At 35.9% G+C, this 14,203-nt stretch overlaps 1 protein-coding gene and 1 long non-coding RNA gene across 6 annotated transcripts in view; one reads left to right on the forward strand and one right to left on the reverse strand.

Annotated features, from left to right (window-relative positions):
• Positions 1-14,203, reverse strand: part of LOC117344613 (nephrocystin-4-like) — a 74,714-nt gene that overhangs the window by 21,659 nt on the left and 38,852 nt on the right. For 3 of the 5 annotated variants that reach the window (XM_033907428.1, XM_033907426.1, XM_033907429.1), the window contains 8 exons: positions 13,136-13,236; positions 9,776-9,964; positions 8,900-8,995; positions 7,709-7,823; positions 5,516-5,659; positions 4,801-5,014; positions 3,673-3,723; positions 2,279-2,392 (listed from right to left, as the gene is read on the reverse strand). In XM_033907428.1, coding sequence (XP_033763319.1) covers positions 2,279-2,392; positions 3,673-3,723; positions 4,801-5,014; positions 5,516-5,659; positions 7,709-7,823; positions 8,900-8,995; positions 9,776-9,964; positions 13,136-13,236 — 1,024 coding nt within the window. The remainder of the gene's footprint in view (positions 1-2,278; positions 2,393-3,672; positions 3,724-4,800; positions 5,015-5,515; positions 5,660-7,708; positions 7,824-8,899; positions 8,996-9,775; positions 9,965-13,135; positions 13,237-14,203) is intronic. The other 2 variants (XM_033907427.1, XM_033907431.1) reach the window with 2 other exon arrangements.
• LOC117344614 lies at positions 1,493-2,204 on the forward strand. Its single transcript, XR_004536226.1, has 3 exons — positions 1,493-1,646; positions 1,731-1,916; positions 2,177-2,204. It is a non-coding gene; the product is annotated as an uncharacterized LOC117344614 (long non-coding RNA).

Here is a 14,203-nt window from a genome sequence, read left to right on the forward strand (position 1 = left end):
GTCATTTATTTGAACCAACTTTGTAGCCCTTCACCCCAGCATGCTACAGGCCCAAAATCAAGTCACTGGGCCTCTTGGTTATTGAGAAGAAGTCGTTTGAAGATTATAGCCTATTTGACCCATGTGACCTTGAATGAAGGTCAAGGTCATTTATTTGAACAAACTTTGTAGCCCTTCACCCCAGCATGCTACAGGCCCAATATCAAGTCCCTGGGCCTCTTGGTTATTGAGAAGAAGTCGTTTGAAGATTATAGCCTATTTGACCCATCTGACCTTGAATGAAGGTCAAGGTCATTTATTTGAACAAACTTTGTAGCCCTTTACCCCAGCATGCTATAGGCCCAATATCATGTCCCTGGGCCTCTTGGTTATTGAGAAGAAGTCGTTTGAAGATTATAGCCTATTTAACCCATGTGACCTTGAATGAAGGCCAAGGTCATTTATTTGAACAAACTTTGTAGCTCTTCACCCCAGCATGCTACATGTCCAATATCAAGTCCCTGGGCCTTTTGGTTATTGAGAAGAAGTTGTTTGAATGAAAAAGTTGACGCCGGACGGCCGGACGGACGACGGACGCCGCACCACGGCATAAGCTCACTTGCCCTTCGGGCAGGTGAGCTAAATATAAAACATTATAAATTATGTAAATTTATTCCTTCTAAGGTGAGGATTACAATCATCAGAATGGATAAGGAAATTTGAAATGAGGTTGATCTGGATGAGTGTTAGAGTAAAATCAATGTTGGGGTCAAAGGGAAGAAGAGACAGTTTTAAATAACAGGGAGAAAGATTCAGTGAATATAACAATAGAGATAGTGAGATCACATTGGAATCTTATATACTGAGTAATAAGTACAGGAGGCTATCAAATAGGCTATAAATCAAAGTAGGGGGGTGGGGCTTTAAAGTGGGGGGAGGGTAAAAGTGGGGGAGGGTTTAAAGCGGGGGGAGGGTTTAAAGTTGGGTATGGTTTAAAGTAGGGGGTCATCTTTAAAGTTGGAGGGTTAAAAGTGGGGGAGGGGTTAAAGTGGGGGGAGGGTTTTAAGTGGGGGAGGGTTTTAAGTGGGGGAGGGTTTAAGTAGGGGGAGGGTTAAAGTGGGGGAGGGGTTAAAGTGGGTTGGAGGGTTTTAAGTAGGGGAGGGTTAAAAGTGAGGGGAAGGGGTTAAAGTGGGGGGAGGGTTCAAAGTGGGGGGAGGGTTCAAAATGGGGGGAGGGTTTAAAGTGGGTGGGAGGGTTTTAAGTAGGGGGAGGGTTAAAAGTGAGGGGGAGGGTTTAAAGTGGGGGTCTGACTGGGTGTGAGTGATTCTGAGGTGAGTTGTCTGACTGGGTGTGAGTGATTCTGAGGTGAGTTGTCTGACTGGGTGTGAGTGATTCTGAGATAAGTTGTCTGACTGGGTGTTAGTGATTCTGAGGTAAGTTGTCTGACTGGGTGTTAGTGATTCTGAGATAAGTTGTCTGACTGGGTGTTAGTGATTCTGAGGTAAGCTGTCTGACTGGGTGTTAGTGATTCTGAGATAAGTTGTCTGACTGGGTGTTAGTGATTCTGAGGTAAGCTGTCTGACTGGGTGTGAGTGATTCTGTGGTAAGTTGTCTGGGTGTGAGTGATTCTGAGGTAAGTTGTCTGACTGGGTGTGAGTGATTCTGAGGTGACTGGGTGTTAGTGATTCTGAGGTAAGTTGTCTGACTGAGTGTGAGTGATTCTGAGGTGACTGGGTGTTAGTGATTCTGAGGTAAGTTGTCTGACTGAGTGTGAGTGATTCTGAGGTAAGTTGTCTGACTGGGTGTGAGTGATTCTGAGGTGACTGGGTGTTGGTGATTCTGAGGTAAGTTGTCTGACTGGGTGTGAGTGATTCTGAGGTGACTGGGTGTTAGTGATTCTGAGGTAAGTTGTCTGACTGAGTGTGAGTGATTCTGAGGTAAGTTGTCTGGGTGCGAGTGATTCTGGGGTTACTGGGTGCGAGTGATTCTGATGTGACTGGGTGCGAGTGATTCTGATGTGACTGGGTGTGAGTGATTCTGAGGTGACTGGGTGCGAGTGATTCTGAGCTAATTACTCTGGGTGCGAGTGATTCTGAGGTTACTGGGTGGGAGTGATTCTGAGGTGACTGGGTGCGAGTCATTCTGAGGTGACTGGGTGCAAGTGATTCTGAGGTGACTGGGTCCGAATGATTCTGAGGTAAGTTGTCTGACTGGGTGTGAGTGATTCTGATCCAAGTTCTCTGGGTGCGAGTGATTCTGAGGTGACTGGCTGTGAGTGTATTAAGGAGGAAACTGTTACCAGAAGTATCACCAGTAGAAGTAAAGGAACCAGTGAGACGTCCACCTGGGTAGGAACTGTTGCCAGCCGTCTGAGACAAAACACGTGATTTTTTCCCGATAGGTGTTGCCTGTGCTGTAAAGATCATAGCAAGTCTAGTCTAAATCTACTTTGTATAGGAGGTAAGTTTTCTGTGAATATGAATTGTAAATATTATCAAGGAAGATAGTTGAGTATGATCTGCGAGGCACCTGATGAGGGAGTACAATGTGGTATGACTACAATTACCATTAAAGTCAGGTTAAATACAGAATGAATGTTTTTACACATCTTAAAAATGAAAAGATTATAATAACTGGTACTTGGATAAAAAAAGAACCATCAATTTGAAGGTATTTATCTTCTAGAACACTGAAAAGTGATCAAATTTGTTTCAATTTTCAAATCAGTTTAGAAAAAAAAAGTTCAAAATTAAGCTAATAAAGATATCTGATTTAAACTATTGATTTCAATTAAATGCAAATTTAAAGTTTGTGAATAAAAAACCAATATCCTGGTGACATGTGAGTTTACTGTGATCAAAATACCCTTTATTTTATAAGGATATTGATTTCATGATAAAGAACCAATTATCTCAGTCATCAGCCTTGCAGTTTATTGATATTTTCACAGCCTTAGCCAATTTAAATTTACTTGAAGCATCGTTAAAATATCTTTTTGAAAGAAGAAATTCATTTTAATATTCTTGTCTTCAAATGGTCTTTTGCTACAAATTTATATTAAAGTTTGTAGATATCCAAATAACTGAGAAAACTAAATTTACTCATTAATAATCCAACAATGCTTCAAACAAGGGGCCCTGGCAGCTAGCTAGGGAAGAAAATATCAACAGAGCAAAAAAATAATACTGAATTCAGTTTAAATTTGAATAATATAATAAATCTATTCTATTATACAGATGTATGAGACTAGGATAAGAGGAGTGCAACTGAACGATAATAGAAAAATTTCTAAAAAGCTGAAAAAACAGACAGAACCTGAGAATGCTAGACATATAGTGTAGGACCATTGTATAAACAAGGATATCAATATATTGACATAGAAAACCAAATTCAACTCAGAATCATAACTTTTGAATGGTAGCTTTTTTTTTTAATCAACCACCATTTCAGAAAAATGTGTCAGACTGTCATTATAGTCTAATTATATATTCTCTTTGTGAAATCTTCCCTAAAACAAAGTTAGGACTTTGTGAAATCTTCTAATCATTTTCTTTTCTTGTTGATTTCTGATTTTACAGAGTTTATTCACATGGGTTTGTCTTTGGTGTACATATGTCGAGCATTCTGAGTCAGTAATCGAGAGGTTTATATGGGAAGTAGATGATAACACAATTTTGTAAATGACTCCATTACTTTTCTTGCCTCCCACGTGAGGTAACAGGGAATTTAAAGGTTTCAGCTGATCTGTAATAACAAGATTCATGGCATAGTTTCCTTTCTTTCACAATCATTTCATGAAAACTAATCATTTTAATTAACTGTGACTATAACTGCTAAAACCACTGTTAGAAAATGTTATCAGCTTAATATAAAAAAAAAAGTAAGAGTTTCCCTTAATTAAAAAACTAAAAGTGCCTGCAACTATGTTTTGTAAATAAATCGGTGCATAACAATATCATTACAATTAAGTAGGACCTATGAGAATGTATATATTACTGCTCATAGGCAGAACGCTGTGTGGACTCGTCACTCACACCTGTGACACCTATGTGACTCCACTCAGCTTCCACCGTGGAGAATTGTTTAACATCAACAGAGGCAAACAGAGTTCAAAACTCATCAACATATATTTATAGAACATTTATTATCATACGGGCTCATGTATCCCTATATGTGAAACCCAATTCACTAATCATAAGTAAAAATCTCTGTTGAATGAAGATGAAATCTACAGTTACAGTGGCTGCAATCACACATACTACTAGTAATTTGTAACCATAAGAATTTTTAAGTATATATATTTCAAAATTACTAAGAAGTGGTTAGGAAGCTGGGCAGTGGTCACAGGACATTTGTCATTCTCAACCTTAAAATTTCTTCATAAATTTTTTTCATGAGGAACTGAATACCATGACCGAGCTCTTCAAAGTAGCCAGCCTTGTTACCAGACAATTTGGTCAGAAGGGAGTAAATGGAACTGAATACCATGACAAATACCATGACCTAGCTCTCCAAAGTAGCCAGCCTTGTTACCAGACAATTTGGTCAGAAGGGAGTAAATGTAAGGGTTTTCCCAAAAGAAAATCTCACCGCTTTAGGTAAACATTTGGATCAGGATTTCTAACAAAGACAGAACGTAACATAATTTTAAATCAAAGACCTTTTTATATAAATAGAGCAAGTATTCATAATGTTGATAAAATGATATTATTTATCAAATTATCATGGTCAACAACACAGATTTCTTAAAAAATTATATTAAATTTATAAAAATGTCCTCATTATAATTTTGTACTGAGCTATTTCCCTGTTTAAATTTACCTGCTAGTGTAGATTTGGGATCTGTTTTTTGTCCGATGTTTGCCATTCGGAGGTGAAGTTTGCCTTTGACGTATGTCTTTACTCCGATTGGCTGAATACCGCCCACATGATTAATGTTACTGTTGACTAAATTTGGATCGTTTTCGTACTCTGTTGTGATGACGTCAAGTTCAAACGTTGTCTGTACTGACTCACTTCCACATCGACACAAATACTACAATAGAAAATGATTTGTGAATAAGATTTATTGTAGAAATACAAACTACACCTTACAGATTATATACTGCCTTTCTTAAAAAGATATTTTGACACTTCAATTGATATTTTATACAATTGAAAATGAATACAAATCTCATTGGTTTTTACCTTTCAATAACCCATTTACACTTATGACAATTGCTAAGACCATAAAATCTTTAAAACAAGATAAAGACATCAATTATAAATTTGCAGTATTCAATTCTGAAATTAATATTTAACTAAATTTGGAAGAATCCATTGAGTTGTGCAGCACATAACATGACCCATTCAGCACAATTGCATACACAGTATAACATTGTCAACCCTCTGCCCTGACCTCTGACCATATGTTTTACACCCCTAGTAACCCTGACCTCTGACCTATGACCTCTGACGTTATGTTTTACACCTCTAGTAACCCTGACCTCTGACTTATGACCCCTGACCTTTGTCTTACACCTTTAGTAACCCTGACCTTGAGTTGTACAGCACAGGACCCCATCAGCAGAAGTGTGTCTCCATCCCAAACGTCTATGTGAAGGATCTGTTGAGAAAGGTGTTTCAGGAACAGGGCATTCTCACCAGGTTTCATACAGGCGGGGTCCATGTGGTATCGCACCTGTAATAAATACACAGTTATACATTAGATATGTCCCCTAGTGATCTATACCACTATAGTGAGTTTACCACAGGTCGGACCAGTAACATATACACAGTTATACATTAGATATGTCCCCTAGTTATACCACTATAGTGAGTTTACCACGGGTCGGACCAGTAACATATACACAGTTATATATTAGATATGTCCCCTAGTTATACCACTATAGTGAGTTTACCACAGGTCGGACCAGTAACATATACACAGTTATACATTAGATATGTCCCCTAGTTATACCACTATAGTGAGTTTACCACGGGTCGGACCAGTAACATATACACAGTTATACTATTAGATATGTCCCCTAGTTATACCACTATAGTGAGTTTACCACAGGTCGGACCAGTAACATATACACAGTTATACATTAGATATGTCCCCTAGTTATACCACTATAGTGAGTTTACCACAGGTCGGACCAGTAACATATACACAGTTATACATTAGATATGTCGCCTAGTTATACCACTATAGTGAGTTTACCACAGGTTGGACCAGTAACATATACACAGTTATACATTAGATATGTCGCCTAGTTATACCACTATAGTGAGTTTACCACGGGTCGGACCAGTAACATATACACAGTTATATATTAGATATGTCGCCTAGTTATACCACTATAGTGAGTTTACCACAGGTCGGACCAGTAACATATACACAGTTATATATTAGATATGGCCCCTAGTTATACCACTATAGTGAGTTTACCACGGGTCGGACCAGTAACATATACACAGTTATATATTAGATATGTCCCCTAGTTATACCACTATAGTGAGTTTACCACGGGTCGGACCAGTAACATATACAGTTATATATTAGATATGTTCCCTAGTTATACCACTAAAGTGAGTTTACCACAGGTCGGACCAGTAACATATACACAGTTATATATTAGATATGGCCCCTAGTTATACCACTATAGTGAGTTTACCACAGGTCGGACCAGTAACATATACACAGTTATACATTAGATATGTCCCCTAGTTATACCACTATAGTCAGTTTACCACGGGTCGGACCAGTAACATATACACAGTTATACATTAGATATGTCCCCTAGTTATACCACTATAGTGAGTTTACCACAGGTCGGACCAGTAACATATACACAGTTATACATTAGATATGTCCCCTAGTTATACCACTATAGTGAGTTTACCACGGGTCGGACCAGTAACTTATACACAGTTATACATTAGATATGTCCCCTAGTTATACCACTATAGTGAGTTTACCACGGGTCGGACCAGTAACATATACACAGTTATACATTAGATATGTCCCCTAGTTATACCACTATAGTGAGTTTACCACAGGTCGGACCAGTAACATATACACAGTTATATATTAGATATGTCCCCTAGTTATACCACTATAGTGAGTTTACCACGGGTCGGACCGGTAACATATACACAGTTATACATTAGATATGTCGCCTAGTTATACTACTATAGGGAGTTTACCACAGGTCGGACCAGTAACATATACACAGTTATATATTAGATATGTCCCCTAGTTATACCACTATAGTAAGTTTACCACAGGTCGGACCAGTAACATATACACAGTTATATATTAGATATGTCCCCTAGTTATACCACTATAGTGAGTTTACCACGGGTCGGACCAGTAACATATACACAGTTATACATTAGATATGTCCCCTAGTTATACCACTATAGTGAGTTTACCACAGGTCGGACCAGTAACATATACACAGTTATACATTAGATATGTCCCCTAGTTATACCACTATAGTGAGTTTACCACAGGTCGGACCAGTAACATATACACAGTTATACATTAGATATGTCCCCTAGTTATACCACTATAGTGAGTTTACCACGGGTCGGACCAGTAACATATACACAGTTATATATTAGATATGTCCCCTAGTTATACCACTATAGTGAGTTTACCACGGGTCGAACCAGTTCCTACTACCTGGACAGGTCTACTTAATCTGAACCATCTTGTAGTTTGAGTACTCTATAAATATACCTCCATGCCAGGGGCTCCCTGGGACATTGTTCCATTTGACTCAATCTTCTGTAGTATGTAGGGTATGGAGTAGCGGTCAGATGACAACTCATTCTCCGGTTTAGCCAGCATCATTCTTGAAATAATAGAATTAATAAAATTAAAATGTCTTATTCTTGAAACAATAGAATTAATACAATTAAAATGTCTTATTCTTGAAACAATAGAATTAATAAAATTAAAATGTCTTATTCTTGAAACAATTAAATTAATAAAATTAAAATGTCTTATTCTTGAAACAATAGAATTAATAAAATTAAAATGTCTTATTCTTGAAACAATTGAATTAATAAAAGTTCCAATCAATTAACAAGTGAACAGAAATTGTACTACTTATCGCTAAAATTTCTTGTAAATATATGATATACTATTATTTCTGTTCAGGTGTGATAGAGGCTATGTAGCAGTTACACCTGGTCATCAATACAATAAGTAAGGTAATTATTTTACTATTTCAGATCATCTTAACTTTACTCATAATGAACCAACTTAAAAGGTTTAAATAAGTAAACTAGATGACCTATATGCTGACCTTTCAGTGTTAACCTATATCTGACCACTCAGTGATAATCTATAAACTGACCTCTCAGTAATGACCTATATCTGACCACTAAGTAATGACCTATATACTGACCTCTCAGTGATGACCTATATACTGACCACTCAGTTGTGACCTATATCTGACCGCTCAGTTGTGACCTATATACTAACCTCTCAGTAGTGACCTATATCTGACCACTAAGTAGTGACCTATATACTGACCTCTCAGTAGTGACCTATATCTGACCACTAAGTGGTGACCTATATACTGACCACTCAGTTGTGACCTATATCTGACCGCTCAGTTGTGACCTATATCTGACCATTAAGTAATGACCCTATATACTGACTACTAAATAGAGACCTATATACTGACCTCTCAGTGGTGACCTATATCTGACCACTAAGTAATGACCTATATACTGACCTCTCAGTTGTGACCTATATACTGACCTCTCCATAGTGACCTATATCTGACCACTAATATTGACCTATATACTGACCACTAAGACTAAGTAGTGACCTATATACTGACCACTAAGTAATGACCTATATCTGACCACTAAGTAGTGACCTATATACTGACGTCTCAGTAGTGACCTATATACTGACCTCTCAGTTGTGACCTGAGGACATCTGTAGAACTGGAATGTGAAGAACACTGTGTTTGTTTCAGCCTTTGGTCCTGTGGCTTCAACTGACATCATTCTAAAATATAAATACAAATTTTCTAAATAAATTATTTCAAAGGTCATGACAAACTTTAGCAATTGAATCATCTTGTAAAACTGTTTTATGATCAAGCTTATTTCTTTTTGTCTATAACTGACAGGTTGCATATGAAATAACATGCATTTAGATTTCTACTGAAATGTATCTTACATGGATTGGCTTATTGTCTGATAGATACAGCAATCTTATTAATTTGTTTTAAGACTTGCATATTTCAATACTGCATATCTTAAAATATAACAAGATGATCCATGGAGATGTTCGGGCAGAACTTCATTTTAACTTTCCATGGATTTCTAAATTGAAATCTTTGATAAATAATCTTCAAACAACAAACACTGTATTCATTGAAGAAGTTTGATTTAGGATGACCATTATTATTGTGTGTTTCACACAGCCCTGGTACTGATAAAGGGAAAAAGCATTCACAATTTGTAACAATCTTCCTTGCAAATTAATGAAAAGAAAAACAATTACATGTATATGTATAAGTGAAACAGTAATTCAAGGCATATTTATGTGACCTTGAATGAAGGTCAAGGTCATTCATTTGAACAAACTCGGTAGCCCTTCACCCCAGCATGCTACAGGCCAAATATTAGGTCTCTGGGCCTTTGCAATTGGTTATTGAGAAGAAGTTGCTTGAATGGAAAAGTTGACGCCGGACGCCGCGCCACGGCATAAGCTCACTTGCCCCTCGGGCAGGTGAGCTAATAAACCATGATAGCATCATCTGTAACACTAGAAAGAACTTACCTGGAAAATGCTAGGAACTGGAAGACAATTTCATTACACTGAAGTGGGTCAGCGTTCTCCTTATTGAGATCAAGTCTACGATCTTGTCGCGGATCAATGACTTCAGGCGGTTCACTGTTTCTGTCCAGAATTGGTTGGAATCCAGCATTGAAGAGTCTGGCGTAAGCTGCTCGTGATAGACCCTGGGCCCTATATAGTACCACAAAGGAGAATTGTCAATGATCATAGAATATAAACAATATGTACTTCATAACTGATCCTTTATAAGTCAAATCAAATAAATTGAGGAAACAGGAAATGCAGGTAATTTTTTATTCTTCTTAAGGGAGAAAAATGAAAATATAATATTGTGTTTTACCATAAAGTTTGTTCCAAAGGATTGTATAAAAGACACAAAATATAACATTGTTAGAACCTCTAAAATAAAGTGAGAAATATATTGCTTTAATTGATGTTTTAACATTGCAAGGGGAGACAACTCCTGGATTACATGTGAATAGATTTTGGCATATCACAACCAGTGTATTTGATTTTTTAAATGTGACATATTTTCGTGACCACTTTGTCACATACATCAGACAAATGTGTAGTCACTGATAGGTCACGCTTTCCAATACTGGTTGTCTTACATCAAATCTCATATTCACGTACATATTTACCAACCTGAAGAAAATGTTTCATAATATCCTGGATTTCATTTCCAATGTTGACTATTCTTCCTATTGTCTAACATGCAGTTAATATCATCTATTGTTTCAGTAGTTGTAGATATATATTTCATTGACTAGTATCATCTGTTGTTTCAGTAGTTGTAGGTATGTATTTCATTGACTAGTATCATCTGTTATTTCAGTAGTTGTAGGTATATATTTCATCGACTAGTATCATCTGTTATTTCAGTAGTTGTAGGTATGTATTTCATTGACTAGCATCATCTATTGTTTCAATAGCTGTAGGTATGTATTTCATTGACTAGTATCATCTTTTGTTTCAATAGCTGTAGGTATGTATTTCATTGACTAGTATCATCTTTTGTTTCAATAGCTGTAGGTATGTATTTCATTGACTAGTATCATCTTTTGTTTCAATAGCTGTAGGTATGTATTTCATTGACTAGTATCATCTATTGTTTCAGTAGCTGTAGGTATGTATTTCATCGACTAGTATCATCTATTGTTTCAGTAGCTGTAGGTATGTATTTCATCGACTAGTATCATCTGTTGTTTCAGTAGCTGTAGATATATATTCCATCGACTAGTATCATCTTTTGTTTCAATAGCTGTAGGTATGTATTTCATTGACTAGTATCATCTTTTGTTTCAGTAGTTGTAGATATATATTTCATCGACTAGTATCATCTTTTGTTTCAGTAGTTGTAGATATATATTTCATCGACTAGCATCATCTATTGTTTCAGTAGTTGTAGGTATATATTTCATTGACTAGTATATCATCTATTGTTTCAGTAGCTGTAGATATATATTTCATCGACTAGTATCATCTATTGTTTCAGTAGCTGTAGGTATATATTTCATCGACTAGTATCATCTGTTGTTTCAGTAGCTGTAGATATATATTCCATCGACTAGTATCATCTATTGTTTCAGCTGTAGGTATATATTTCATCGACTAGTATCATCTATTGTTTCAGCTGTAGGTATGTATTTCATCGACTAGTATCATCTATTGTTTCAGCTGTAGGTATGTATTTCATCGACTAGTATCATCTGTTGTTTCAGTAGTTGTAGATATATATTTCATCGACTAGTATCATCTATTGTTTCAGCTGTAGGTATATATTTCATCGACTAGTATCATCTATTGTTTCAGCTGTAGGTATGTATTTCATCGACTAGTATCATCTATTGTTTCAGTAGTTGTAGGTATATATTTCATCAACAAGTATCATCTGTTGTTTCAGTAGTTGTAGGTATATATTTCATTGACTAGTATCATCTTTTGTTTCAGTAGTTGTAGGTATGTATTTCATTGACTAGCATCATCTTTTGTTTCAGTAGTTGTAGGTATATATTTCATCAACTAGTATCATCTATTGTTTCAGTAGCTGTAGGTATATATTTCATCGACTAGTATCATCTGTTGTTTCAGTAGCTGTAGATATATATTCCATCGACTAGTATCATCTATTGTTTCAGCTGTAGGTATATATTTCATCGACTAGTATCATCTATTGTTTCAGCTGTAGGTATGTATTTCATCGACTAGTATCATCTATTGTTTCAGCTGTAGGTATGTATTTCATCGACTAGTATCATCTGTTGTTTCAGTAGTTGTAGATATATATTTCATCGACTAGTATCATCTATTGTTTCAGCTGTAGGTATATATTTCATCGACTAGTATCATCTATTGTTTCAGCTGTAGGTATGTATTTCATCGACTAGTATCATCTATTGTTTCAGTAGTTGTAGGTATATATTTCATCAACTAGTATCATCTGTTGTTTCAGTAGTTGTAGGTATATATTTCATTGACTAGTATCATCTTTTGTTTCAGTAGTTGTAGGTATGTATTTCATTGACTAGCATCATCTTTTGTTTCAGTAGTTGTAGGTATATATTTCATCAACTAGTATCATCTATTGTTTCAGTAGCTGTAGGTATGTATTTCATTGACTAGCATCATCTTTTGTTTCAGTAGTTGTAGGTATATATTTCATCAACTAGTATCATCTATTGTTTCAGTAGCTGTAGGTATGTATTTCATTGACTAGTACATGTATCATCTGTTGTTTCAGTAGTTGTAGGTATATATTTCATCGACTAGTATCATCTATTGTTTCAGTAGCTGTAGGTATGTATTTCATTGACTAGTATCATCTGTTGTTTCAGTAGTTGTAGGTATGTATTTCATCGACTAGTATCATCTTTTGTTTCAGTAGTTGTAGGTATGTATTTCATTGACTAGTATCATCTATTGTTCAGTAGTTGTAGATATGTATTTCATTGACTAGTATATCATCTATTGTTTCAGTAGCTGTAGGTATGTATTTCATCGACTAGTATCATCTATTGTTTCAGTAGCTGTAGATATATATTTCATCGACTAGTATCATCTTTTGTTTCAGTAGCTGTAGATATATATTTCATTGACTAGTATCATCTATTGTTTCAGTAGCTGTAGATATATATTTCATCGACTAGTATCATCTATTGTTTCAGTAGCTGTAGATATATATTTCATTGACTAGTATCATCTATTGTTTCAGTAGCTGTAGATATATATTTCATTGACTAGTATCATCTATTGTTTCAGTAGTTGTAGGTATATATTTCATTGACCTCTTGTTTCTCTATAGGAGGGATATATCATCAACAATCTGGCCGAATCAATACTCACCCGACATGTCCATGGGGCTGTACCACTATTGGGGCATGGACCGGGGTAAAAGGTAGTTCGTTCATTTCCGTAGACATCCCCACCTGTCGACTGCTCATAGACTGAAAACACACACACAAACATAGCTTAATATTGGTCTAGAAGTGATATTAACTTTCTTCTCCACTTTTTAAATAACAAGAAAACAACATAAATATGTGGAACCTAACCACTTGGTATAGTAACCTATAATTATTTATATAAATATGTCTAGATTTAACAAAATAATCATTCTGGATTAATTTTTTTTGTTTTTGTTTTTTTTAAACATTTTGTACTCAACATAAACCTACAGATTCATACTAATGTTGTCAATAAAAACAACAACTTCATACCTTGTGAATATAAGGTTCCAACCAAAACCTGTTGCACTTATATTATAATAATTGTTTATAAAACAGGGAATCAGTTGGGTTATGCACCATGACATAAATAAGAAAAATATGAAACTTTTGATACGTTTAATGTATACTAGGAACCAACAGATCCAACCAGAAATAAAAATTTTGATTTCTTGTTTGTTCCATCAAATTTCTGTATATATCATTAGAAAATGATATTCTTCACCTGATTTCCCCTACTCCTACCCGAAAAGAAAATTAATAGATTTTTTTAAATCATGGCATGCAACAGTGGAACGGAGACCGGATGGAACACTGAAAAAGAGTGACTTGAACATAATACCCACCCGATCAAAATGGAAAATTGTACCAAAATACATGTTTACCTTTTTTTTGTTTTGTGGAGACTATATTTGGAATTAGCTATTTTCTAAGAGTCAAAAAAAGTGAAATAAAGATTTCCATCTGTGAAAACTCGATGGGCTAAAAAGATGTATTTTGATTCCTAAACAGATGGTTCACTAAATTCCTCAATGGTAAGAATATGAAAACTACACTGTAATGACCGTCTCTTCGCCTCCTTTCCCATCCTTTTGCGCGAAAAGTAAAACTTCTGGTCGCTTATTGGAGAGTTATTGTTATCACGGGAACAAACAATTGTGGTCGCTGGTCGCGTAAACAGAGGGTT

Source organism: Pecten maximus, chromosome 16 (genome assembly GCF_902652985.1).
Source record: "Pecten maximus chromosome 16, xPecMax1.1, whole genome shotgun sequence".
Classification (NCBI taxonomy): domain Eukaryota; kingdom Metazoa; phylum Mollusca; class Bivalvia; order Pectinida; family Pectinidae; genus Pecten; species Pecten maximus.